The sequence below is a fragment of the Psammomys obesus genome, unplaced genomic scaffold (genome assembly GCF_907164565.1).
Source record: "Psammomys obesus unplaced genomic scaffold, mPsaObe1.curated_primary_1811, whole genome shotgun sequence".
Classification (NCBI taxonomy): domain Eukaryota; kingdom Metazoa; phylum Chordata; class Mammalia; order Rodentia; family Muridae; genus Psammomys; species Psammomys obesus.
Genome location: NW_026585797.1, coordinates 23,474,789 through 23,501,970, shown reverse-complemented (window position 1 = coordinate 23,501,970; position 27,182 = coordinate 23,474,789). Strand labels below are relative to the sequence as shown.

Below are 27,182 nucleotides of genomic sequence, written 5' to 3'. Positions count from 1 at the left end.
TCGCTTATATAGACCTACAAGATATGATAAACATAATGAAATCTATACATCTAAAGAAGATAAGCAAGAAAGCAGACACAGGGTAAGATGATCAATCCTCATTTAGAAAGACAAATGGGATGTGCATTGGATGTATGACAGGAGTCTACCGCAGAAGGCATCTGAAAGACCCTACCAAGCAGCGTTTCAAAGCAGATACTAAGACTCATAACCAAACCTTCGGCAGAAGGAGAGTTAGTATGATATGGAAAGGACAGGAGCTCCACAAGGACCAAATATATCTGGGCACATGGGTCTTTTCTGAGACTGACACTCCACCAAGGACCGTGTATGGACATAACCTAGAACCTCTGCTCAGATGAAACCTGTGATAGCTCAGTAACCAATTAGTTTCCCATAAGGGAACAGGGACTATTTCTGACAGGGACTCAATACCAGGCTCTTTGACCTTCCCACCCCCCAAGGGAAGAGCAGTCCTGCTAGGCCACATAGGAGGATTCTGGAGATACCTGATAAAACAGGGTGAGATGAAAGGGGAGGAGGTCCTCCCCAATCAGTGGACTTGGAAAGGGGCAGGGAGATGAGGGAGGGTAGGCCTGGGAGGGAATAAGGGAGCGGGATACACCTGGGATACAGAGTTAATAAAATGTAACTAATAATAAATAAAAATTAAATTAAATTAAAAAAATAGTCCTTAGTAGAAACTCACTTATGTTCTATTTCTCATCATACAATTGAAACATGGTTTAGGTTACAGGCTTAGGTCAAACCTACAGCAACACTTTAGATTCCTTCTTGTCCAGTCTTTATTCTCTGGGTTCTTCCTTGGCCTTAGGGGATAACTTTCCTATAGGGCATCTTTCTTTTCAGCTGTTCAGTCCACCAACCAAAGTGAGAATTAGATATGAGGAGTCCTACCTAAACGAGTCCTACTCAGACTGGGACTTTTGGGGGCTAACCACCTCAATATTCTATCAGTAGAGGGCATTGCATCAAAACCGCTCAAAACTGACAGACATGAAGATTGCCTTCTAGTTGATGACAAAAGTGAAACTCTGAGTCATGAAATAGTTTGTGCACAAGCTATCCATGTAGGTTTGGGATAAGGCACCATGTTTTGTCTTCTGCCTTTGAGCTCCTCTCACTAGTCGAAATGATGAAGGGCAAGTGATGGTGGACCTTGTTTAAAGATTAAGTATAATTAAAGAACATAGCGGAGGAGTTAAAAAAATAGCATTAGAGCATAAGTCAAGAAAGTATAAAGTTTATTCAATAGAGAACATCTACGTCTTCCAAGAGAGATTTCAGTGTCCAGACGGATACATAAGAAGGAAAGAGGGAAACAGATTCCTGTGCATCTAGAGAATTCCCCAGAAGTAACCGTAGCAATTAATGAGCAACCTCATAATAACACATTCCTCCTCTCATGTAAATATTAATCCTATTATCCTGAATGACTTTGCTCTGAGCTAAAAGAAGCCTCTTGATCTGCAGCGACAGCCCCAGGCAGGGCCAACTACATCCAGAGAGCATCTTCAGAGAGACATGCCCATGCCAGAGCTCCCCTAAGACACACCCTAATGCCTTTGTGGTGTTTGTATCAGGACTTAACTTCTCTCTTCCATGCTTGTTTCTCTTACTTCAATTTGGGTGGGTTCCCCTCTCCCCTTCAGAGTACTTTCCAAGAAACTAGCCATGTGCAAGTCAACCCAGGGACCTGGCAGTACAAACACAAAAACAAAAGCAAAACAAAAAACAAACAAACAAACAAAAAAACAGACAAAAAATCCAACTGCTTAATGCAAAACATTTCTACTTAACACCTGTCAGCTGCTTAAAATAGCTCCTGAGCTGATTAAACAGTGGAGCACTGTGCTCTTGTTCACCTGTGGGTGCTAACGAGGAAAACAGGCAACATGGATGGTCAGATCATTCAGGTACCTCCATCCTAACAGTGCTTCTTAGACTCAGGAACTAGAAACGTAGCCAAGGAGGCTTTCTCATCCCCTCCCTTGCTGAGAAAGGGGAACCCTACTTCACTGCTGGTGGGAATATAAACTTGTACAATCACTTTGGAAATCAACATGGCGCTTTCTCAGACACTTAGAAATAGTGCTCCATCAAGATCCAGCTATACCACTCCTAGGCATATACCCAAAGGATGCTCAAGAATACAACAAGGACATTTGCTCAACCATGTTTGTAGCAGCTCTATTTGTAATAACCAGAAACTGGAAACAGCCCAGATACCCCTCAACTGAAGAATGGATGCAGAAATTGTGGTACATCTACACAATGGAATATTACTCAGCAATAATAAAAAAAAGAAAATCATGAAATTTGCAGGCAAATGGTGGGAACTAGAAAAGATCTTCCTGAGTGAGGTATCCCAGAAGCAGAAAGACACACAGGTTATAGACTCACTCATAAGTGGATATTAGATATATAATATAGGATAATCATACTAAAATCTGTACACCGAAAAAAAAAACTAATCAAGAAAAGGACTCTGGCTAAGATGCTCAATCCCCATTCAGAAACACACAGAGGATGGACATCAGAAAAGGGAGAAAACAGGGAACATGACAGGAGCCTACCACAGAGGGCCTCTGATAGGCTCTACCCTGCAGGGTATCAGAGCAGATACTGAGACTTATAGCCAAACTTTGGGCAGAGTGCAGGGAATCTAATGAAAGAAGGGGGAGATAGTAAGACCTGCAGAGGACAGGAGCTCCACAAGGATGGCAACAGAACCAAAAAATCTGGGCACAGGGGTCTTCTCTGAGACTGATATTCTAACCAAAGACTGTTCATGGAGATAACCTAGAACCCCTGCACAGATGTAGCCCATGGCAGTTCAGGGTCCAAGTGGGTTCCATAATAATGGGAACAGGGACTGTCTATGACATGAACTGATTGGCCTGTTCTTTGATCACCTCCCCCTGAGGGGGGGGAGCAGCCTTACCAGGCCACAGAGAAGACAATGCAGCCATACAGGATGAGACCTGATAGACTAGGATCAGAAGGAAGGGGAGGAAGACCTTCCCCATCAGTGGATTTGGGGAGGAGCATGGAAGGAGAAGGGAGAGGGAGGATGGGGTTAGGAGGGGAGGAAGGAGGTGTTTATGGGGGGAATCAAAGTAAATAAAGTGTACTTAATAAAATTAAAAATGAAAAAATAAAAATAAAATCAACAACAAAAAAATCTTAGAGGGCACAATTCTCAGAAAAAAAACTACACACACTCAGCCTCAGTGCTCCACAACATCAGTGTGTTTTAGGGGAATTGTTGGGAAAGGTTTTCTTAGACATGGACTCAGAGAGTGAAGAGTTTCTGGCAGCACTGACGTAGCTGGAGTTTACTATGTGTTAAATTAACTTTCATCTGCTCTACCTAATGAACTCCTCAAAGCAGTTTATGGTATAGCATGCGTATGGACCCCATTTGACAAATACACGGAGTTTAACAAATTACTCATAGCACTATGAGCTAATGGAGAGGCCAGTTTTTAAATCCAGCAGTTACGACTATGACTGCAGAGGTCTGAACTTTGCTCTCCTATCATATACATGTGGTACTTTCAGGAAGCTGTACTCTTATTTATAGACAAAGCATGCGGAGTGTATGATGATGTAACTAGAGGATGGGGAAGGAATCACCAAGCTATTAGAGTAGATTAAGGGCCCGGTCATCCGTGAGGTCGGTGAAGCACTGTCATCAGCTTCTGAAAGGAACTGGCACTGGCAATGCTGTGCAGAGCTAGCTTTTCCTCTGAGTCTGAGGGTTATGGCGGATCCCTGCTATATCCCCACTACATACTGACTATAAGGGGTTCTTACTACATTACATGTGCAGAGCCATTGCCCGGTTTCCTGTTTGGCCACTTAGTGAAATCCCTTTAGTCGTCTGCACTGACTAGCTAGTTCAATAATCTTCTATACTTTTTCTGTATCAGATATCTATATCTATATATATATCAGTAAAGTTTCCATCTGTATCAGATATCTATCTATATCTATCTATCTATCTATCTATCTATCTATCTATCTATCTATCTATCTATCTATAGATATACATCAGTAAAGGTTCCATCTCCTGAAACAGATGCAGAGACCCACAGCCAAACAATAAGCTGAGGTCAGGGAGTTCTGTGGAAGAGTGGGAGGAAGGACTGGGGGAGCAGGAAGTCTCTAGGACACCACAAGAAGACCACAATTGGCTGGACCTAGACACCCTACACATATGTAGCAGATGTACAGCCAGGTCAACATGTAGGTCCCTAACAATGGGAGTAGGGGCTGTCTCTGACTTTATTGCCTGCCTTTGGATCCCTTTCCCTTAGCTGGGGTGCCTTGACAGGTCCTAGAGGGGAAGGATGGGCTTAGTCCTGCTGTAACTTGATGTGCCAGGGTGGGTTGGTACTTATGAGAAGAGGAGGGAAGATGGGAAGAGGGGACATGAGGGTGGGACTGAGAAGGGGCTGGGATCAGGCCATAAAGAGAATAAATAAATAAACAAACAAACAAATAAATATTTTTAAAAGGTTCCATCTCCTGCATGTGATGAGCAAAGCTGGTTATCCCAGAGACACAGGATCAGAAAAACAGCACCTTTGTCCTAATGAAGATTTATCATTTATAATTTTTAGTCTGAGATATGCTAAACACTTCAATAACTACCACTTTCACTAAAAAAGGGGGGAATTCATTAACTAACACCCAAGCACTTGTGGGGTTGGGGGAGTCACTGTGGTAGTTCTTATTTATATTCTAGGACCTGTAGTGGTAAGGCAAAAGGATCGTAAGTTCAAAGCCAGCCTGGGTCTCATTGCAAGACCCCTGCCTCAAAGAAAGAAGAAAAAGAGATGGGGAAAGGCTCTTAGAAAGGGTCTCACTTGCTCCTCCTGAACTCAGAGGAAGCTACTGTGTATTCAGAGAGAAGCAAACCACACCAAGCATGGTCTGAGCCCAGTCCATCAGTTTATTTTTAAACAAAGGTATATATACACTATATGAAATAAAGATAAGCTTGGCAAAGTTTTATTTGTGCTCCATTTTCCCCTTTTGTTTTTATGTATGGGAAGACTCTAACATGATGATTGTCTTTGAAGATAGGAAAGCAAATAAAAAAAATCCTCTGCGGACACTCATAGCGGTAGCTTTCAAGCAAATACGTGCTGAAATTAACCTACAAAAGGGAAATTTCACTTTAGTCTCCAGTAGGAAGCTAGGAAGTCTCACTAGCCTAGATCTATTCTTTTAATCCGAAGCTCCTTTTGTCCTTAAACCCATCATTTATGGGTGCTGTGTCAGAGCGGGTGCTTCCGATGTCTCTAAAATACTCTGCATTATTCACTCAGGGCACAACTGGGGCAGCTGATGTACTATCCCAGAATGCACATGCTGGGAAGATTAGATACCCAAGTTCCCTGTGATTGAAACAAAAACTTTGATCTCAGGAATTGTGTTATCTGGTACTTTGTAGGATCCATAATCTTAAAGAAAAATAGTTTCCAATGAATTAATAATGGCTTGAGTCTCAACCCGCTGCAGCAATTTTCACTGCAGTGGTTGTTTCTTTTATAGTCACACTTGATTAGTATTTGAAATGTGGAGGAATTGCAATATGCATGGTTTTCAAAGCCCTTTACAGAATTTCATTTTATCACTCAGAGAGAGTCAATGAAAACGTAATAAGAAAAGCTCTATGGGATATTTTTATAGAAGTGTCAGAAGCCAGTAAGCTAACTACTTGAAAGAACTCAGATTGTACAGACAGGGTTTGGAGCAGAAACACTTCAGAGACTTTAGATCTAGTATTTTGACTTTTATATGTCCTTGGAGAAAAAACTGTACTCGCTACAAAATCAAATAAGGAGGGGGTGGGGAGGGACACACCATATGCCTAAGAATAATTAATTTCAATTTCCCTGCAAACTAAATGAGAAGTTTTGAAGATAAGTGTCATAGGAATTGATCTGGTTTGGTTTGTCTAAAATATTGCCAAAAAAGAGAAAATCCTCATTTCCCTTGCTAAGGCTTGCCAGAGTCCCACCATATGGAAGTTAGTCTGGTAGCTTAATTGATTGTGATCAGTCCTTCACACGCCCATTTGCACTTTATTTTGCCTTCAGTAGAGATGGAAAATGCCACATCACCATCTCTACAAAGTAAACCGTCATAAATCAAGTCTGCATTTGCTCATAATTTTTAATAATTATATTAATTCTTTTAAATAACATTTGTATTTATTATTTGGGAATTTAACATCATGAACCCTGAGTATCCTCACTTCCCAGTCCTTCTAGGCTGACTCCCACATTTAGGACCCCCCCACTATAAAATGAAAGGAGAAAAAATAATAAAAGACAAAAAAAAAAAAAAAACAAGTCCAATTTGTGTTGCCCACATACTCATGGTGAAACTCCTAGTGGCCAGCCCCTTAATGAAAGCTGAGTCCTCTCCCACCAGCACCCTGGCCAGAAGCCATCAGATGAGGAGAGCTACACTCCAGCAACCCTATCAGATTTTCCTCTTCTTCTCTCATATTCTATATCCTGACCAGAGTTTCCCTTTCCTCTCCTCCTCCCGGTCTTGACGAATTGTACAGTATGTATTTTGACAATATTATCGCAGCTCTTTCCCTTAATTCTTCTCAGATCACCTCCACCTCATTTCTGACCCCAAACCGGTGATGACCTTTTCCTAAATGTATTCACCTAGTAACCCATCGATTTTAATTTATGCTGTGTATATAGTTCTGGGCGTGGAGCCATACCCTGGAGTGTGATCAGTCTACCTGGAATCACACCCTTAAAGAAAATTGACTTCCTCCTCCTCCTCTGTCCAAAGCCCCTCAGAAAGAAGTAGGGACTGATAATCTTTTTCCCACTCCATGCTAAAGTGATGCTTGACTTGTTCTTGTGCAAGTCTTGTACAGGCAACAGTCCCTGGGAGTTTATGGGCATGGTGGTGCTGTTATGACCAGAAGACACTGGTTTGCTCTGATCCTCCCCAAACTCTGGGTCTTACCATTCTCACACGCCTTCTTCCGTGATGATCCCTGAGCTTATTATGGAGGGATACAAGATCTAGAAGTCCCCTTTGTGGCTGAGCTCTTGTCAGTCACTTACTCTCCGCACTTGAACTGTGAGTTTTATCCACTGGATAAAGAAACCTCTCTGTGGCAGGGTCTGAGAACTAGTTAAAGCTTGGTTCTCTTAATCTCTTTTCAACCTGTTAAACCTTCCCCACTCACTCATCCAGAAAAAAATATGTTGATTGGGGCCTAGGGAGAATGCTGAGTTATCAGAGTGCTATGAAGCATCAGGGCCTGAGTGTAGAGAGCATAGAAGACCCACATGGAAAGGCCAGAACACTGACATGTGTAACTCCAGGGCTGGACGGGCAGAGACAGGCGAGTCCCCCACTAGTCAGCCAGTGTGGCTGAACCGAGAAGTTCCAGATTCCATGAGTGATCCTGTCTCAAAAAGTAAGGTGGTGTGCTCCAATGACGGCTCAGTGGTTAAGAGTATTTGAGTATTGCTCTGGAAGAAGACCCAGGTTCTCTTCTCAGCACCCATAGGGTGATTATGAACCTCGTAACTCCAACCCCTGGAGATCTGGCACCCTCTTCTGGCCTTCCAGGGCACTGCATGCGTGTGGTACACATGCACATACAGGCAAAACACCTATTCACACAAAATAAACAGATTTATTTATTTATTTGTAAAAAGATGGAGCCCCAAGAAAGATTCCCAACATCAAACTCTGGCTTTTATATACATGGTGAGTATTCCAAATAACATAGAGGCATGAAATTGTGTCTTGTACCCTTGTCGGACAGGTAGTTGAAACAACATTGTACGGTATAACTGACCTGCAGAGTCATGTTGGTGCTTGCTACTGCAGAGGCCCATGCTTGCTCTGCTGTCTCTCTACAGCAGCCAACTCATTCAGAAAACCGGCTGGTACTCTTGAATCCAGGCCACCTTGATCTGGGTCAGGTTTCTTGGATCTGTCTACATGGTGAATCTGAAACGACACAGTCCGAAATAAATGCCTTCTAGAGACATGACAAGGAAAAAAACATTTATCATATGGCAAGTCATTCCTGTTTGTCTGAAAAAGTACATTCTATATGCCAAATCAAGTTATAAATCATACGTTTCTCAATATAGTTTAGTAATCTCAGTGCAGAAGTTTTGAGGTGGACAACTGTGGAGAGCAAAGAGTTCTAGAACAGGCAACACTCTTCCAAAGTGATTTGCATGTATTACCTTTTCCTTATGTAGTTTATAAAATATTTTACATTTAGAACATTCTTATCCAACTGTTACCCTCATCGTCAGGCAATCCAGTACTTTGCCATATATTGCAGAAATAGATATCAGTTCTTCATTAGCTTCATTTTTCTTAAGCTTATTTTTATTTTTAAGTTTTCTGTGTATTTGAGTGTTTTGCCTATGTGTTGTGTGTGTGTATGTATGTATGTATGTATGTATGTATGTATGTATGTATGTATGTATGTAGTATGTGCACCACCTGCACACATGCCACCCATGGAGGCCAGAAGACAGCACTGTATCCCCTGGAACTAGATTTACAGACAGCTTTGAGATGTTATGTGTCTGCTCAAAATCAAACCCAGGTCTTCTGGAAGAGTAACGAGTGCTCTTAACCACTAAGCCATCTCTCCAGCCCTACTTATCTCTATGCTTTATTTAGAGGAAATCTGAATAGCTCCTCTGAATTTATGAACATTTAAATCAGCAGTTGGCAAATTTCACAAGGTCCTGACCAATTTGAGAATAACAATTCATTATAATGATGTATTATTCGGGCACAGCATCAATTGCCCCTATAATGCATTGTAAATAAGAGATGTCATAATGTTTGACATTATACTGACACATTGTATACTTCAAAAGATTCATCAGTTATGATTCCCAAACTCAAGACCTAAGGGGAAACTTAAACTTCAACCTTTTGTTTCATAATCAAACCCAGACTAGAAGCTTATTAGTCTGAATGTGGTTATAAAATATTAGCAGATTTCTAGTCAAAAATAGCTACTCAGTTTTGGCCAGTCACATTAACCAATTTGGCACCGAGAATAAGACAATGATCTTTTCTTTAAAGCTCTTCATACAGATAGGTATAGAATTTAAAACAGTAAAACTTGGTTTTATAGAATGGAAAACTTACAAAATTTTGGAAATAATATAAAAAGAAATGGGAGTCCTGTATAATGACCTGATTCACTCAGGCTAACAAAACAAATGGTGGGGCTATAACTCCTGGCCATCAGAACAGGATTTGTGTCAGTCTGTTATTCATTGGTTCCGTTTGTCAGGACAGAATAGTGATCACACTGATGACTACAAATCTGTTGCATTCATTTTATCAATTTTTGCAAGTAGTTTTGAAATGCCCTGCTGCCTTAAGTTTCGGCTTGCCCACGAGGCTTCTCTTGAATCAACAGGGCATTGACACATCTGGAGGCTTAAGAAATATCCCCAATACTGTTTATTTGCTCAGGCCTGCATTTCCATGAAGTGATGAGACCATGTTCAGGCTGGCATGAGGGAAGCTGACTGTGAGCTGCAATTTAGTTAGGTTACCAAATTGTCTAAGCTGAAGAAAGACACAGCTGTAGGGGTCCATGACTCTTAGGATACACTAGTTTAGACTAACAGAAACAACTCAAGCTGTCTCAACCCCACAGAATCCTGAACCCATTAAATGTGATTTGAATAGTATGCCATAATTTTTCCTGCTACTCATGTAATATTGTGCAGTGACAACTGTTTTCTTCAACAAACATCTATCCGAAACATTATCGTGTGACAATGCAAATACATGACAGTCTTAGACTGTCAAACACAAAGTTTCAAAATGATTGTGAATAAAATTAAAATAATGTGGTAAGTCATGTATTGATGATTTGCAAATCCCCTCTCTAATACCAAAACATAGAAACTTAGTGATCCTACCAGGGACAGCTCAAAAGATCATCTTGAATACTGACAGTGAGCAGAAGTATTTACCATCATCTTGCAAATATTCAACTAACAAGTCACAAAAAGTATAAATCACTAACTTAATACAAAAATTTTAATCTGTTGCCAAGCCAGTATCATCAGTTTTGGAAAGATTAAGATTCAACATGCACGTAGCCTTTTGATTTTGGACTACATGTTTTTGGAAAATATATTAATGCCAGGATGGATATTAAACCATAGCTTCTCAGTACTGAGCAATAAAGTAGACTAATGGACAAACTAGCTTAATGATTTTTTTTCAAACCGAATTCAACTGATAACATTAAAACACCGAGGGACCCTGAGATGGTAGTGGATAAATGCACTTGCTGGAATGCACTGGAATGCACTCCTGGTGACCTGCATTTGATCCCTGGGACACACAAGCTCATATTTGACTAGTTTATATTTGACTCATTCACAAACTACAAAAAAACCAAAACAAGCCTGTCGGTTGTTCTCTGACCTCCAATTGTGCACCGTGGTATGATTCATTCCCTCTCCTTCTCTCAGACCTACACAAAACAAATAAGCAAATGCCTCCATATATTTAAACAAATGGATAATAAAAACATCGGTGAAAATCCAGCAGTTTGTGGAAATCATGAATGCTCTACTATCCTCCAAACTCTAAAGAAGAAATATTAGACATTCTTAGTTTGAGACATTTGCCATAGAATCCCAATGGAAAAAAAAAAATAGCCAACCACTCGTAATGAGTCAGTGATTATACTTTTATATGCATTTCTTGGTGCAAACACTTGCAGAATTAGATATTTTAGAAACACGTTGGCATTTCATGTTAGTAACACCTTTCTACTGAAAGAAGCTAAGCAGAGTCTCTTCTAGTGAAGCCCTGCGGGGTCTTCAGACTCTGTACTTTATTCACAGCCAGGTCTATCCCCAGCATGTAACCTCAAAGGAAATGCATGGCCCTGAAGTCACTGGCTCAGTCACATCCACTTATCCCTTCAGACTGGGTTTCAGTGCTGTGAGTCTGAGTTCCCACATCATAAATTATATTTATTTTCTCCAACAATAAAATTCCCGTGTTATTTTGTTGTTGTTGTTGCCCAGTTGGCTCCTATTAACCCTCCACTCTTTCATTTCTCTCTCCCTTTTGCTTCAGGGCTCACAAGCTTCACCCCACATTGAACTTATCTTCTAGAACACACCTTCACACATTGATGACAAGGGGAACCAGAGACCCAGTAGCTCTGTGAATGACAATAGCCACATTCTAGTTATCCTTGGGTTGATGGTCCCCTTGCCCTGAGTCCTTGCCACTGCATTCTTACTTTCTGCTGCTTTCATATGCCCATCATCTAGCTATACACTGTGTCTTTTTTGTTGCTAACATTTGCCTACTGATCTCTAATTGCCATGAATCCTGGATTGATGTTGCCCCGCCCAGTTTTAGTATGGATATAACTCTGAGTGACATTCTCATCTACATCTCATTCGACACCCCAACTGTCTCCTCATCATGAGCAATCTTTTCTCTATCTCAGCATTTCATACATCAAACATGTATTTCAAATCCTGTGCTTTTAAGCATGCTAATTATTGCAATCATTGAAGACACATAATTACATAGTATCCCATATATCTCTCATTCAAATTGCACCAGTCAATCACCTATAGAAATTACAAGCAAAAATGATGGTTATATTAGATAAAGTGAGAATCTAGAACTGAGTGTGAACACAGAACCCTGGGCATGAGGAAACTGCCTGATAGCTGAAACCGAAAAAGGAGAGGCCACTGTGCGGCACTTCTTGGATTCAAACCTTCAATTGAAGATGGAGTCCAAAGGAAACTGGCAAAATGAAAATGTGTGAAAAGAGGAGAGAAATTGGCATGGATCTGGAATGGCATGCACCAACCCTTTGTCTCAACGCCATAATTACACAATCAAAAATAGATCATTTGTTCTGTGGGATTTCCAATTAACTAACCATCAGAATCTTGACTGACAATATTAAAGGACCATTCCATTACTTCCGATGCTATTCCTTTCTATGTTTTAAAGGCTTATTTTTAGTTTTAATTATATATGTATAGGCAGGCTGACTGTCCATGCAATATCCTCGGAGGCCAGAACAGAGTACCCTTGTAAAAGAACAATCCCCTTCAAACTGATGTGATTTTAAAGAAACCAGTTTCTCAGTTTTCATAAACAACTGCTCTGTGCTGATGTCTGGTCTGTTTCTCTTCAGAAAGTAAACTTAAGTGGTAACTCTGAAGAAATGTCCAGTGATATTTGGGGATTTCTCTACTAACTCTCTTCCTCTCGTTTCTCAACCTTTGTACTCTGATCAAGTGAAACCATCTTCCTGAGAAATAGTAGTTCTTAGACAAGAACACTGATTTTGAGACTATGCATTACAATTCTCCAACCATGAGAAATGGAGGCCTTTCGCGTCCCTACTGGCCCGGAATTCTTGAGAAGTGAATGCAGGCTTCAGTGCAGACCTTCTTAACTCTCTGCAAGTCAAGGTTTCTTTTTGTTTGCTTTGTGTTTGAATGCCTATAAATAATTTAATGATGGGAGATTTCTTTAAGTTTAAAAAAAATTAGTAAGAATCTGGAAGTTCTGAACGTAATTTTTCTTCTTTGTCTTGTGCCTTTATTTGTGTGTTCTCCTTGGTCATGTGGCTTCAGCTCAATAAATAATTTAGATTACCAAATGGGCTAAAACAGCAAGAAATTTCTCATTATGCATTATGAGACTCTAATTTAACTTGATTTTTCTGGTAAAAGTATTTAAGCAAAAAGAACACAAACTGTGAAAATTAATCTAAAACGGACCATCCGTACCATCCTGTTTTTCAGACAATATTCTAAGGTTTCACACATTTATCCATATACAGTGTCAAACCCCCTTCTCCTTCTCCACATGGAATATAATCTTTCTCAAACCGGCGGGGGAAGGGCACATCTGAGATGCTTCTACTGGTTCTAAAACAAGCTGTCATTTGGCATCTTTCAGTTCCTTTCTGCCTTATGTTGTTACTGCCTATCTGTTGAGGCCCACAGGTGACAGGCCTTGCTCCAGCAGCACATCGGAAGCCAACTTCTACCTTTTCCTCTGGCCTCAGTTTACAGAGTCCACAGGCGGGGCTCTGTGCTGGCATGCTGGTGTTACCCTGACCCTTAGCTGGTCAGGAACTCCACCAGCAGCCATGGCTGCATGTATCTTGACACTGAGATCGAGTTGAGCCCAATTTGCTTGACAGAAAATATAGATGGTCCCTTTGAGGAGTCATTTAAAAGGGCTTTTATCTCTCCATTCCTTTTTCTTGGATCAAAGAAGAAACCATTGATTTTTAACAATATGAAGATACAGGTACCTACTGGCTGTATTGTCCTCATAAAAGATAACAGCCCTCATTCCGTCCCTTCAAGGACCACCTTTTTATCCAAGGCAGGCTGCACTAGATCCACAAAAAGCCATCTCTACTGAAGCTGTGATTAGAAAATCTTATCGAGTATCGTATAATAAACATCTTCCTATGTCCTCTTGGATGAAACCTTTCAACTTGTTATTAGGACTGTGTTAAATACCCTGTTTTCAAAGATGCATTTTAAGAGCCCTACTATATATCTGAACAGCTCAACTATTCTCCTTACTTCCATAAAGTTCTATGAGTTTAGCTGAAAATGGCGTAAGTATTAGAAGCATTGCCTAAACAACATACTTTATTTTGTAAAATGAGAACAGGATGGATAGCTAATTTATACAATTGTTATTCTTAGGGCGATGAGTGAGACACCCTGCAGTCTTCAGAAATGTCTTAGAAAAGCTTGCAAAAACACATGCTGTTTTCCAGCTCCTGTGGTAAGCATCCCTCCTGCAGATGCCAAGGTTGGCTTACTTAAGATGCTGATGTCACGGGACTTCGATAGCTTTGGTAGCATAGGAACATCTTTTTCCTTCTTCCTTGTTTTGCCTTCCCGAAAATCTTAAATTAGTTTGTATGGTTATGGTCACGTAGTTTCATAGTTTCTGTTTTAATGGAAAAATAATAACGCTTGGGTTTCTGGGAGGGTAATTGGTGGCTAAAGGGCAAGCCTAGCGTCTTTGTTTAGAAATCAAGAAACATAAACTACAATGGTATGAAAATGATGTGACACAATTTGGGTTAAATTAGTTTGGGGTGAAATTAGTTTTGAATTAGGGGACATATGAGTAGCATTTAAACAGTGTCCAATGGAGCCATCCTTGCTACAGATGCCAGATGGGAGCTGCAGCACGCTGAGTAATACGTCTGTAGCCAGTACATTTACTTTGAATTTGTTTCTTAAAAATTACATCTTAAATCAGTTCAACTTTCTGAGGACTAAACCACATCCTTTCACAGGAACCATTAGAAAAGCAGGGAGTGTGGCAACTTGATCTAAAGCGACATCGCTTAGTTATTTGAGCTAGGAACAGTTCTGATGAGTGCGATTCACTCCCGCCCCCATCAAGCATTGCACTACAGTAATGTTAAGTCTCTACCCTTGCACGAAAATGCAGGGATGCTGCAATTAGAATTCAAATACAATTAAAATTAAAATTCTGCAATTAAAAAGCTCCTGTGTCTGGGACTAAATGGCCAGCAGAGGGTCAGGTCTGAGCAAGCTGCTGTCTCCCATGTCACGTCAACTCAGTCCTGACAACACTCTGCCGTGCTCTGCTCCTTGACCACAGTGGTGGTTGTTTTTATCGTTGTCCTTTTGGTTCTGTGACAGTGTCTCAGACATCCCAGTCTGGTCTTGGATTCACTCGTCAGCCACAGATGACCTTGAACTCCGAACACTCCTGACTCTGCCTTGCAGATGCTGTGGGTTTCTGTGTGCGCCAGGGTTCAGGTAGTGCTGTGGGCCAGCCTGGGGCTTCCTGCGGGCCTGGCAAGAACTCTAACGACTGAGCAGCATCTCCATGCCAGAAAGAGATTCTTGATCACATTTACCGATGTTTTAAAGGTCAATTTTTTGTTTTTAATGAATGGGAAAACACAAAAGTTGCCTATGTTGACTGAATAATATGGGATGTTCCATACATGTTAGAGACTGAGTTGTTTAAACTACCAGGCACCTGCGGGAAACACATTCTCCAAAACAGAGCTAAATCCCAGGCATAACCTTTCCTCTCCAGGACACCCACACACTGTGTCCCTGATGTCCTCCTTAGTTCTTGGTGCTCCCTTCCTGCGTTTCTCCCGATACAACTTGAAAAAAACCCTGCTTTTGTATCCCTGTTTGACTGTTTTTCTTGTCTTTTGTATCTGTGGAATGTAGTCTTTATTACCTTTTAGGATTTCCCCATTCTCAACGTCTTGACTCTCATCACTCTCCTCTGCTCACGCACACTCCTCCTTCACCCTCAAGTCTTTTCCCTTCACCCTCAAGTCTTGCCTGCCTTTGCCTGGTCTCACTTCACTTACCACGCCCTCTAGGAAGCTGCAAGCCAGCAGCTGATTTGTGGTGATTACAAGATCCTCAGTTTCTACTCTATCCATTATTTGCCAGTCTCTAAATTTTTCTCTCGCCAACCCTCAGTGTTTTGCAATTTACTACTTGTCTCTGATGTAAATTCGTGTTTCTGTTTACAGCTCTGTTCCCGCTTATCTCAGCATCTGTTTTAGCTCCTTGTGAGCTAAGAGGTGTCAGGCCCTTTCCTCTTATCAAACACATGATCATCGCAGACTAGAAATCCTTAGACTTAAGAAGCTAGCTAATCACTTAATAAACTGAGATGGGGCTATCGGGTATCAATTCCCACATTTTTTCCATCCCTTATCTTCAGAACTGTTGGGTAGATCTGTCCTGTGGCCAGTCATGACCTCTTGAACTGTCAGCAGCTCAGATACCCAAAGGAGTTCTGCCCAAGATCCAGCCGGATAACTTTCTGTCATGGAGGTGGAGGCTGTCAAGACCCATCTTCTCCTCTACATTGTTTTATGACTGTTAAAGATGACTAAGAGAGAGCGTTCTTGAAGCTGCTGCTCTGCCCAGTGATATGCAGACAGTGAACCGTTGCTGGAGAGATAGATCATTTTCATTCACTCATAGAGGAACCCATAAGCTGCCCATATCTTGCAAGTAACCTGCTGGTCCCTGTCATGGGAGTAACTCTAAGTAGGCTCATCATTTCACGCAGCTAACATGAGTAGAAATGTTTTCTCTGGGGTGAGGAGACATCAGGTTGATTTCTCAGAGAAAGGTCCCCCAGTTACTGGCTTGCAAAGTGTTCTGGCCCCTTTCTAAAGTGCATGCCTCCTCCTGGGAGGGTGGACCAGGCCCCTTCTTCTTTGCCCCTGACTTCCCAAATTAATTTCTCTTCTTCAGTTGTGTGTTCACTGACCCTCCTTCTCTAACTCCTCATTGGCTTGGTCCTAACTTTAGTAAGGCCCACCCTATTCTTTCGGCTTGTTTCCCTTTCTTTCCCGCTCTCCCAGATCTGTAGAGTGATGTCTGTTTCCTACTCAGCAGACCAATGCTCTGACAACACCTTCACCAGTAACTTCGTACATCACATAGGCTTTTTAAAGGCCTCTTTGATATCTTTAATCGATAGTTTCAGAATGCACTGTAATTGTTTGGAAACTTTTATAAATGGCTGGGAATTTTGCTTCCATATTTGTGGCATGTGTGTGTATGTGTGTGTTTGTATATGTACATATGTATGTATGTGTCAATGTATGTGTCTGTGTATCTTTGTGTTCTTGTCAGTTCTATTCCCCTGTATTGACCAATGAAGGAGCACAAAATCAGAAATATGCCAAAACAATCTATTTTCAAAATGATCCCTGCAGGACGGTTCTTTAATTACAGTAATGTCTTAGTCTTTTCAATCACTGTCTAACTCAACTATGTATACATGTATTCTCAATACTTCTAGAAAGTTAGTATAGGATAGGTGAACTTTTAAAATGTATCTGAACACTAGTAGGATAGGATACATCTTTAATTTTACATTGAATGTTCCTGCCATTGAGATAATCATCAAATCCTTAGAAGGTGCAGATGAATACTAGAGACATTTCCCGTATTTGCGTGAGCCTACTATATTTCATAGTTTTGTTCTATAAATTAACAGTGTTCAAAAACACCGTGTAGAAAAAAGTTTGGAAACTCCTGGTTATGGTTTCTTTGCCCTAGTAACTTGTCTATAATGAATCTGTAAATGTATTCCAAAAGTAGATTCATTTTTAGCCATCTTTTGGTATAATTTTAAAAATTCTAAACAGTAGTTTTATTTATTCAGTTCACCCGGAAAGCAATGTTTTCACTAAAGAAGTCATCAGAGACAGAATAATGATGGCATAATGCATAAAAAAACACTTCCTCATGTATTTCATTATTGAAACACAACATAGCCATACAGAAAACAGATTTGTCAGTGAATAACTTGGATTTTCATGCAGCTGTACAGATAACCTCCCTCAGTGAGTTATGTTTTCATACAGATAATAATGACTTATATTTATTTTGAGCTTAATAAGTACTGAATGTCACTCTAGATTGAATACAGGCATTTGCATAGTGATATCTTCAGCATTTTTGTAAACATTTCTCCAGGAAATATTTTTCCCAAAATGGTCTTAATTAGTCACTGCATTGTTTCTTTTAGCTATTCCTTGGAATCACTAGTGTACCCAATAACATATAACATTTTAACTCCACTTTTTAAAGAGTCAAAAGATTTGCCATTCTTGTTCCAAATTTTAAATGTAGCAAATTTGGATTGACAATAACAATTTTAAACAACAAAAAAATACAGATAATTATCTTCCTATTGTTATTGCTTAGTTTAAAAATGTATCATTAATTATAATAACAAATTTTTCTCAAAGGATAATATTAACTAATACAAAGTAAAGTATGGTGATGTTCATTGTTACACAACAGTGTTTAATAGCTTCCTTTCACTCTTCTTTATCATTACAGATTTTGGCTGATATCTTGGTGAACACAGTAAGTTCATGGTTTTCTTCTTTCTTAATGTAACTAGTAGAGAAATGCTAGAAGTGTGGGAAACCTGTTAATTTTACTTTTAAAAAAATGTTTTGTTTTGCATATAAGTGCAAACTATAAATTTATTTACTACAGTATATAACACTTTTTTTTAAATCTTTTATTTATTTTTTATTAATTACACTTTATTCATTTTGTATCCCCCCATAAGCCCCTCCCTCCTCCCCTGCCAATCCCACCCTCCCTCCCCTTTCTGCATGCATGCCACTCCCCAAGTCCACTGATAGGGGAGGTCCTCCTCTCCTTCTTTCTGATCTTAGTCTATCAGTTCTCATCAAAAGTGGCTGCATTGTCCTCTACTGTGGCCTGGTATATAACACTTATAATGAATTAATTAATAAAACATGGCTCAGTGACTCAATAATATTCAAATTCACCCATGGAGCAACCATTCTAGATCCTAAAATAGAATATTAAGGCCCTGATATTTCCCTCCTACCTCAATGCAATTGCATTTCAATATCTTTCTCCAAAGCCAACTATCTAACAGTTTATTTTCATTATTGTTTATTCATTATTTGTATCACACAGTATCTCTGTTTCCAGTTGGATTCTTTCTTTATGTCCATAATATAGCATATTCTATGAATGAACATGCCAAGATAGATAAAAAGCATTTAGATTATTTCTAACTTTAGGCTATTATAAATGATACTTCTACAAACATTCCTGTTTCTTTTTTTTTTACATGTTTCTGTAGGATTAAACATATGTGCAGATTTCTGTAAGTATGCATGGTGTTTAATTTTTTCTTTTTAATCAGTTTTATTATAGATTATTTTATATACATATTTGTTATATACATAATAAATTTTAAGACAAATTTATATTTTCTTTTTCTTAATTTAAATATATATATATATATATTAGTCATAGAAAAATCACAGTATATATTTCAACATCAAGAATACATGTTAAAAGTCATGTTCAACAGTCAAAATTTTGAAAGTTTAATTTTTTTATTTTTTTTATTTTTTATTAATTACAGTTTATTCACTTTGTATCCCCCCTGTACCCTCCTTCCCTCCTTCCCTCCCAGTATCACCCTCCCTCTTTCCCACCGGTGTCCTTCTTCCAGTCCACTGGCTAATTTTTATTATCAACTTAAAGTATCAATAAGACAAATCTTTTGGTACGTCTGTGAGGGGTTTTCCATAGGAGATTGGGAGAAGGGACACTCACTGTAAATGTGGATGGCATCAGCCCATGACTTGGAATTCCAGGCTGAATTAAAAGGGGAAAACTGGAAATTTAGCTGAGCATAAGCACCCCTTATCTCTGCTTCCTGATGCTTCAAGATAAGGAGCAAACAATCTCCTACGGCCATGATTTCTGCATAGTAGATTTTATCCTTGCAGACGAAGAACTGAAATAAGCCCTTATCCCTTAGGTTGCTTTCTGGTGGTTATTTTTTCATATCAGTGAGCAAAGTAATAAATACAGCGTGTTCTCACTGGGTGCAGCTTTGGCCAGCTTGTAAACCCTGAACAACATTTTCCTAGAATAATTCACTCGTGCATGTGTGAAATTCTACATCCTTCATATTATTGCTGATAGATGGAACTATCAGTCTGTTCAAAATGCCTAGGGATTCTGAAATGGCGTTGCCTCCTAGTGTCTTTAATTTGTATTTCCCAGTTGACTGTAGAGATTGAGTAGCTTTATGTGAGTTGCTGAAAGTACTTAGTTTGAATATATATACTTATTATATACAAATTATTATGTTTTACACAGAGATTTTAGTAATGTTTTTAAAATTCTTGTTCATCTTATCTGTATTAATTTCATTTAAACTATTAAATATAATCTTTACTTCATTAGATTCATTGAGTCTATAATAAAATGTAATCCTCGGAGATCAAGAGGGTATATCATTGTACACCCTGGCTTGAGAAACACTAGAAACCTGGAAACAAAACCAAGACCTAGTAATGAGACCTGTCCTATAACTTTGAAATAATGATCAAAAGCTACTAAGAAGAAGATGAGGAGGAGGAAGAAGGAGAAAAAGAGGAAGAGGAATCTCAAAGGAAGGAAGGAAGATAGAAAGAAGGAAGGAAGAGAGGAAGGAGAAAGAAAAAAGGAAGGAAAGAAAGAAGAAGAAGGGAAGGGGGAGGGAGGGAAAGAGGGAGGGCAAAAGACGTTTTGCAAACCCCACAGAAATACACAACGCTACCTTCATTCTTCTTAAGCAAATGGTCTGACTTTATCAAGCCTTCAAATTTCACTACAAATATACAGAAAGGCAAGACAGAGCACAGGTTTTGAAGCAGCTTTCTCACAGGCAAGGCTTTGGAACTATGATATCTCAGCATATAATATCTGACCCATGGTAACAAAGAAGGAAACTGGCGAAGTTAGTGAAAAAAAAAATCTAAGATGCTTGGCCTACAACAAAGAACCCTAAAAACCACCATTAATTCAAGTTTCTCCATGAGTCACTACGTGACGGCCATTCCAAACCATGCTCACGTGCAGCCGCGGGAACAGAGCCAACAAAACCCACACTGGCCAGCTCTACAGAAAACATCCCCCTTCCTTCAGGATACTGACAAAAAAAGTTGAAGGAAATACATCTTCAAGGACACGTAAAATTAGGGATGAGCAAGACGGCTCCCTCACTGGGTCTCACCGCCAAGTTCACAAACCTGAGTCTGAGCCCTGAGTTACACGATGGAGAGGACCAGCTCCCACAGATTGTCCCCCAAAAGTGAAAGCTGCAGAGTGGTAAGACAAAACTTACACCAGGCAGTTGCAACATAGAACATTTGTGAGACAGCTAGGCGAAGTTATGTCTTCACCTGGTGAATGATAATTTTGACAAGGAACACTGCTAATGTTTCAAGTATGGTATCGTATTGTTTGTTTTTAAATATATCTGTCTTCTAGACTAAACGAAATGATGTCTGATTTATTTCTTACACACTCCAGTTGCAGCAAAGAACACAAATACAAATGGGATCAAGTTGGCTCTCATCTGACTGTTGGTGAAGTTGGAGGATGACTGCCTGAAGGTTCATCACGCTGTTCTATTTATGTTGGGAATGTTCTTATTTTTTTTTATTTTAAGTAAAAACAATATATAAAAATTAGTTTTTCATAAGACAGGAGATCAGGCCAATAATACTCTTATGTACAATTTAAGAAGATATCAACTGGATTTCCAAAAAAAAAAAAAATTGTTTCTTAAATGTTGGGTTGAATGTTGGTGATCAGTACAAGGGTGGGTGGTTACTTCTAGATTGCTTCTGTTCTCAGAGGACCTGAGAAGCACAAAATAATCCACAGTAGGGAAATTTCAGTAGGGAAATTTCGAAAAAGGGGGAGACTAAGGTTGCAAACTAGATAGCTAGACTTTTTGTTTGTTTGTTTGTTTTTTAAGGAAGGGAAGAGTTTGTGGTGGTTTGGGGGTTTTTTGGGTTTTTTTTTTCCTCTCAATTTAAGCAGTGACGTGGCTGGTCACCACTATGTCTGCTGTTAGAAAGCAGGTAAAGACAAGCAGTGGTGCTCAGTTCATTTCTTCTTTTTCTCCATGGTTCAGCTCAGGACTCTAGTGCCACCCACACTCATTATGACTAATACTTCCTCCGTTAAACGGTTTTGGAGAATTCTCTCATAGACATACCCATATGTGTTCAACCACTCTTGAATGATTTCAAATGCGTTCAAATTGCAAGGAAAATTAACCATCGCAAGTCTAATCCTTGTTGACTTGATACCTGGGAATGTCTCTTTCAAATCACAACATCCCACTATTACCTCACAAAAGCTCACGTCTTTCTTATAGCCAAAATGCATCCAGTCCCGCTTTGTAAGAGCTTAATAGTCTCAATATTGTCTAAAGTCTCTTCTGAGACTCAGGACAAAATTGGAACTATGAACCTTCATAAAGTCAAAACACAAATGTCACACTAGCATAGGATAAACAGTTCCATTTCAAAATGAAGGAATGAAAAGTTAGCAAGGGAAGACTGGACCAAAGCAAGGAATATTTTTAAAGTAATTCAAGACAGCATGTATTTCACAAAATCCCAGTTCCAAGAGATGAGACCGTTGTAAGACCAAAGAAAAAGTGACAGATTAAAGACTGCACAAGCATGTCTTGGGCAAAAGAAACAAGACTGGAAAATTCTTATATTTCAAAGCAAGAAGAAGATGTTTATGTGCTAAGCAGAGCAAAGATGGCTGGGGACAACCAATCAAGTATGTGTACTTTCTCAAAAACAATTAGCATGTCCAATATTAGAAAGAAGTAAGCCCAGGAGACAGTGGCTGAAACAAAATGCCCAGATGAAAAATTTTAACTTTGTCATACAAGTTTGGATGTATGTTAGGGTCATTTGAAAGGGGAACTAATATAACCAAGATAGCTATAGTCCTATCAGCTTAGACTCATAAAACACGCAAAGAAATTTATTCAAAAGTATCTATATCTTGTGAGAAAATATCAGTCAATATTGCTTGTAGAGATTTCAACTTAAAAAGAAAAGCCTTCATATTGAATCTGAATGAGTGTAACAGTGGGTCTGAATAAAAAAGAAATCTATGGCCAGTAGGTGATACAAACAGATGGTGAGTGTTTTTGTTTACTGGCTGTTCATTAGATGAAATCCATCAAATATAGGAAACACAGGAATTATTTTATATTCTCAACATATTGAAACCATCTCATTTTATCAGTTTCAACATATTGAGACCGTCTTAATTTATCAGTTGATACCACCTGAGGATACACTATCACATATTCTTCTGAGGGGAAAGAAAATTGATCTGCGACTTGTTTTGTACGTTTAAATTGATGTAACAGGAAACTCCCTGTCTACCACTCAGTTCCTCATCAAGTGCCCATTTCTTTCTGCATTCCAGGATGCGTTATAAATGTAAAGTGTCTGGTCTTTCTTAACTTATCATAGTTTGTGGATTCCAATGCACAAATATGCTAATGGATTTTCTTCTATCTATTTGTTTTATATCAATTCAGTTTGCTTCCTGGACAAGAGTCTAGAAGGGTAGAGGGAAGCTGTTTTCCCCTCATATATACACCTGTCAAATAAATGTAGATTCCCTAGAAAGACTTGTAGGCTTACAATAACATAAATGAGATTATTCACTATAGACAGACAGGCTCACCATCCGTAAAAGCACTTCTGTGTGCTTAACACAGGGGTTAATGACAAGAGTGTTTGGATCCAGAGCCTTTTACACCTATATCTGAGATTCTCATTTTAATGACAAGAAAGCAAAAAAAAAAAAAAAGAACATGTTATCTCTCTATATTGTATAAATAAATAATATGTATTTAAAGTTATGTATTTAAAGTAAATTTTGTTATATATAGTTTGCAAACTGAATTAAAAGACAAATTATTCAATAAACAAGGTGACTATAAAAATATGCACATACCCTACCTGAATGCAAAAAAAAAAAAAAAAAAGTTTCAACCTACTCTTACATTCACTCTGGAGATAGGGAAATTGAATAGGTCAGAGGATGAAATTAATAATAAGAGATGCTTATGGGCTAAGAAGTTATTAATATGAGTTAACAATACCAAGATCCAACTGCAAGGTCTTACAAGAACTTTAAGTACCTTAAGAGTGTGTGATCCACAGTTAACATGAGCCCAGCAAACACAGGTGCAAAAAGAGCCAAAGCTGATAAGTAAAATACAAAAGGAATAAGCAGCATTCTCAAGCACAAAACAAATACATAGGTTGAAAACCTATCATTTGAATACCCATGTTGTTTTAATTTTTGCCCTTTTATGACTTCTGTAGACTGTGTCTCATACTGTGCTGTGAGCTGTGAGTTGGGTATACTTTCCCCCTCCTTCTTTTGTAGCAAGGGGGCTTATGTTAGTTTTTGAAAACTAGAAAATGTTAATTAAGGAAAAACTAAATGATCAAAAATGTAAAAGAGAAACATTTAGATCTTCATCAGCATCACATTCCTAATGCTTCAGAAGCAAGGTAAAACAATAGAATAAGCTAACCAAATTGTCCAATAGTAATTGTTTGCTATTAATTAAAATAGTGTTTATTTCTAGTGCCTAACTAGAAGCCTCTGATTAGGGTTCATGGTGCTGGAAAATACTCTGCATGTTGCTGGAGAAGAAAGCTAATCATTAATTTCACCAAGCTACGAACTCTGTGACATGAACGATATACTAGAACAATAGTTGCAGAAATATCATAGGCGTCACCAGCAACGTTTTATAAAAGCAGACACAAGGCCCCCTTCATGAGAAGGAACCCATACCTGACATTGATAAAGTATCCAAGAATCTGAGATTAGATGAGATATGGGCCTAGAGAAAAAACAATATTATTCTGCTAAAGGAACATATCAATAAAATGACTCCTAATGATACGTGGTTATACCCATAAAACAGCGCCATTAACCCTTATCAGAGAAGCTTCTTCTTGCTGTATGCAGTAATTAACAAAGAGATTCGCAGCTGGACAATGTGCAGAGAGTCACAGACTTTGGAACAATCAACCCTACGTGTGATGTCAAATCATTCCGCTCAAGGTTTATGAACAACGACTCTACGTACAAGAGGAGGAAGAAAGATTAAGAACCAGAGATGGAGGACTCCCAGAAAACAGTGTCTTCCAGACACAGAGCTCATAGAGACCGTTACAGTACACACACACAGCGCCTGCAGAGGCCCAAACCAGACAGAATCCCAGCACTAAGAAGGGAAAAATCCCATCAATTAACAAGAAACTATTTGCAGTTGATACCTGCTGGGGAAGAGAAAATCAGTTTTTTCCAGTGAAGCATCATTGGGAACATCAAGTACACTCCAGGGGGCCTCATCCTCAGCTGGCCAACACACAGGGAACTCCGTGTTTGTTTGCTCGCTTTTGATGTTGTTCTTGTCTGTGGGTTTTTGGTTTGTTTTTTTTTTTTTTTGTCTTTTGATTTTTGTTTTTATGGTTTTTTGTTTCTATTGTTTTATCCTTTTTTTGAGAGAGAGAGAGAGAACAAGAAGTTGGACGGATAGAAAGGCAAGGAGAATCTTGGAGGATCTGAGAGAAATTAAAGTATATGATCAAAATATACTGTATAAAAATTTAATATTTCTTAAATTGAAGAAAAAAGATGAATAGAGTTAAGAAACAAGTAACAGTGTTTCCTGATGTGACCTCTTGAAAGAAGTAATCCTAACTGTTTCTTGACTACAGACCTAAGGATGAGTTTATTATGCTTTATCTTTACCACACCTTTGTAGAGGAAATTTTAATCCAGGGACATGGCTACTCTGGCAAGGAATCACATCCAAAGGCCTAGGTCTGTGTAATTTAGCTGAAACACAGACTCACCTTTAATCCCTCTGGCTGGAATTTAGTATACACCTTTATTCCCAAGCAACAATGTCTAACCGACAAAGTGAGGAATCGGAGAAAGATTTGACAGAATGAGTCAGAGATAGGATACTCCCAGCTCTTATGAGAACAGACAGGAAAGGGAGGCTACTGAAGAGCAGCACGGAGAGAGAACAGGAGAGTTTGTGCAGACAGCACAGTACAGGAATACAATAGCGTTCCTACCATCAGCACAGCACAGTTCAGTTAAGTGTGGTTGAGTTCGTGGAATTCAGAGGCAGTTTCTCCAAGCAGGGCAATTCAGTGAGAAGCAGAGAGAAGCCAATTCGAATCAGTCAGCTTGGGGAGGAGTTTTGAACCAGAACAGCAGAGTTGAACTATTGAACCAGAGTTCAGAAATAACTAGACAGGATGAGCTTATTCAGCAGTAAATCTTAGCTGCTAGTTAGCCAACTGAGGCTGAAGCTGAAGCCTTCAAGGTCCAGGCTTGCAGAAAATTAGATTGTGTGGGAGCTAGAAGTTTCTAGGTCTAGGCTGAGGGGTAGTGAGATAGAAAGTTGAGGGCTCAGCCCAAAGCCATGTGTTCTTGAAGTCTGAGTATGGCTCTCATCTCGTCTGAGGAAATAAAAACTATGACTACCCACCTTCACCATGTGTGGTCCACTGTGGGTAACTATGAACACTTCTTGATACAAAATCCCCAGATGACCTTCAGTGATTCTAGTCTTTCCAGACCTCAGCCAGAGAAAGTGGGGAGAGGACCCAGTCAGCACAGGTGGTTTTAGAGATGATATGTCTTCATTGTGAATGGTTACTATGATGGGAAAAAAATGACTTATTCATGTCGTTAAAAAATGATGAAGTTAAGAAACAATTAACTGAATTTCCTGGTGAGACTCTTTGAAAGAACTAGGTTTCATGTGACTCTTGGCTACAAACCTAAGGATGAGTTTGTTATACAATGCCTCCCCTTCAGCTACATCACGCACGCCCACTATGGGTCATTAGGCTTCCATGGCCAGGTCTTTATGCAAGATTTCTAAATGATTGACATTGACTCTCTTTTCTCTAGAATTCAAACCAAAATAAATATGGAAATATCTGTCAAGTAGCACACACTGTTTAAGAGATATTAGCCCCCTACTGTATAATAGGTCACTGTGAGTGTGAAAAAAAATGTTATTAGGGCCTTTGAATATGTATTAAAGTTAGGAAAAAGTACCAATGTTTTTTGAAGTTGCTTGACAAAAGAATAAATTATATGTGTTTTTTGCTCTCAAAAATAAATAAATAAAATATTGCTCATTTGACTTCTGTGGTGTTCAAGGTAAAATTTTAAGCTATTAGGTTATTGCCATGGGGTTCTGGAAACTAGGAACATGGAGCAGGACTGTGTAAAAGAACGGGTAGTGGGTTTTGTCATGCACAATTCATGCATGTATGTGAATGTCGCAGGGAAACCCATTTGCTTTCATAGTTAGCCAAATAGTGCACATTAGTAATTATATATGTGCTAAAGTTTGGCTATAACCAACCCGGAGGCTGACTTGGGTAGTAACTTAATTTCACCACTCGGTGGCAGGCTTCCCCACCGTGTCTAGCTATTTGCAGCTGACAAAGCAGTGACATTCTATCAGTGCATTGTATTTAAATGTGGGAAATCTGCCAAGGCTCTTTGGCTCTGGGATTAAAGGATTAAATGTCTTTCATTTGAAAAGTGGCTTCCATAGGCAAAAGTGTGTGTGTGTGTGTGTGTGTGTGTGTGTGTGTGTGTGTGTGTGTG

General features: G+C 39.2%; 1 protein-coding gene across 1 annotated transcript in view; it reads right to left on the bottom strand.

The window, feature by feature from the left end:
- Nucleotides 1-7,902: 7,902 nt before the first annotated feature.
- Themis (thymocyte selection associated) overlaps nucleotides 7,903-27,182 on the bottom strand; it is a 203,624-nt gene continuing 184,344 nt past the window's right edge. The window contains exon 5 of the mRNA XM_055599474.1: nucleotides 7,903-8,034. Coding sequence (XP_055455449.1) covers nucleotides 7,903-8,034 — 132 coding nt within the window. The remainder of the gene's footprint in view (nucleotides 8,035-27,182) is intronic.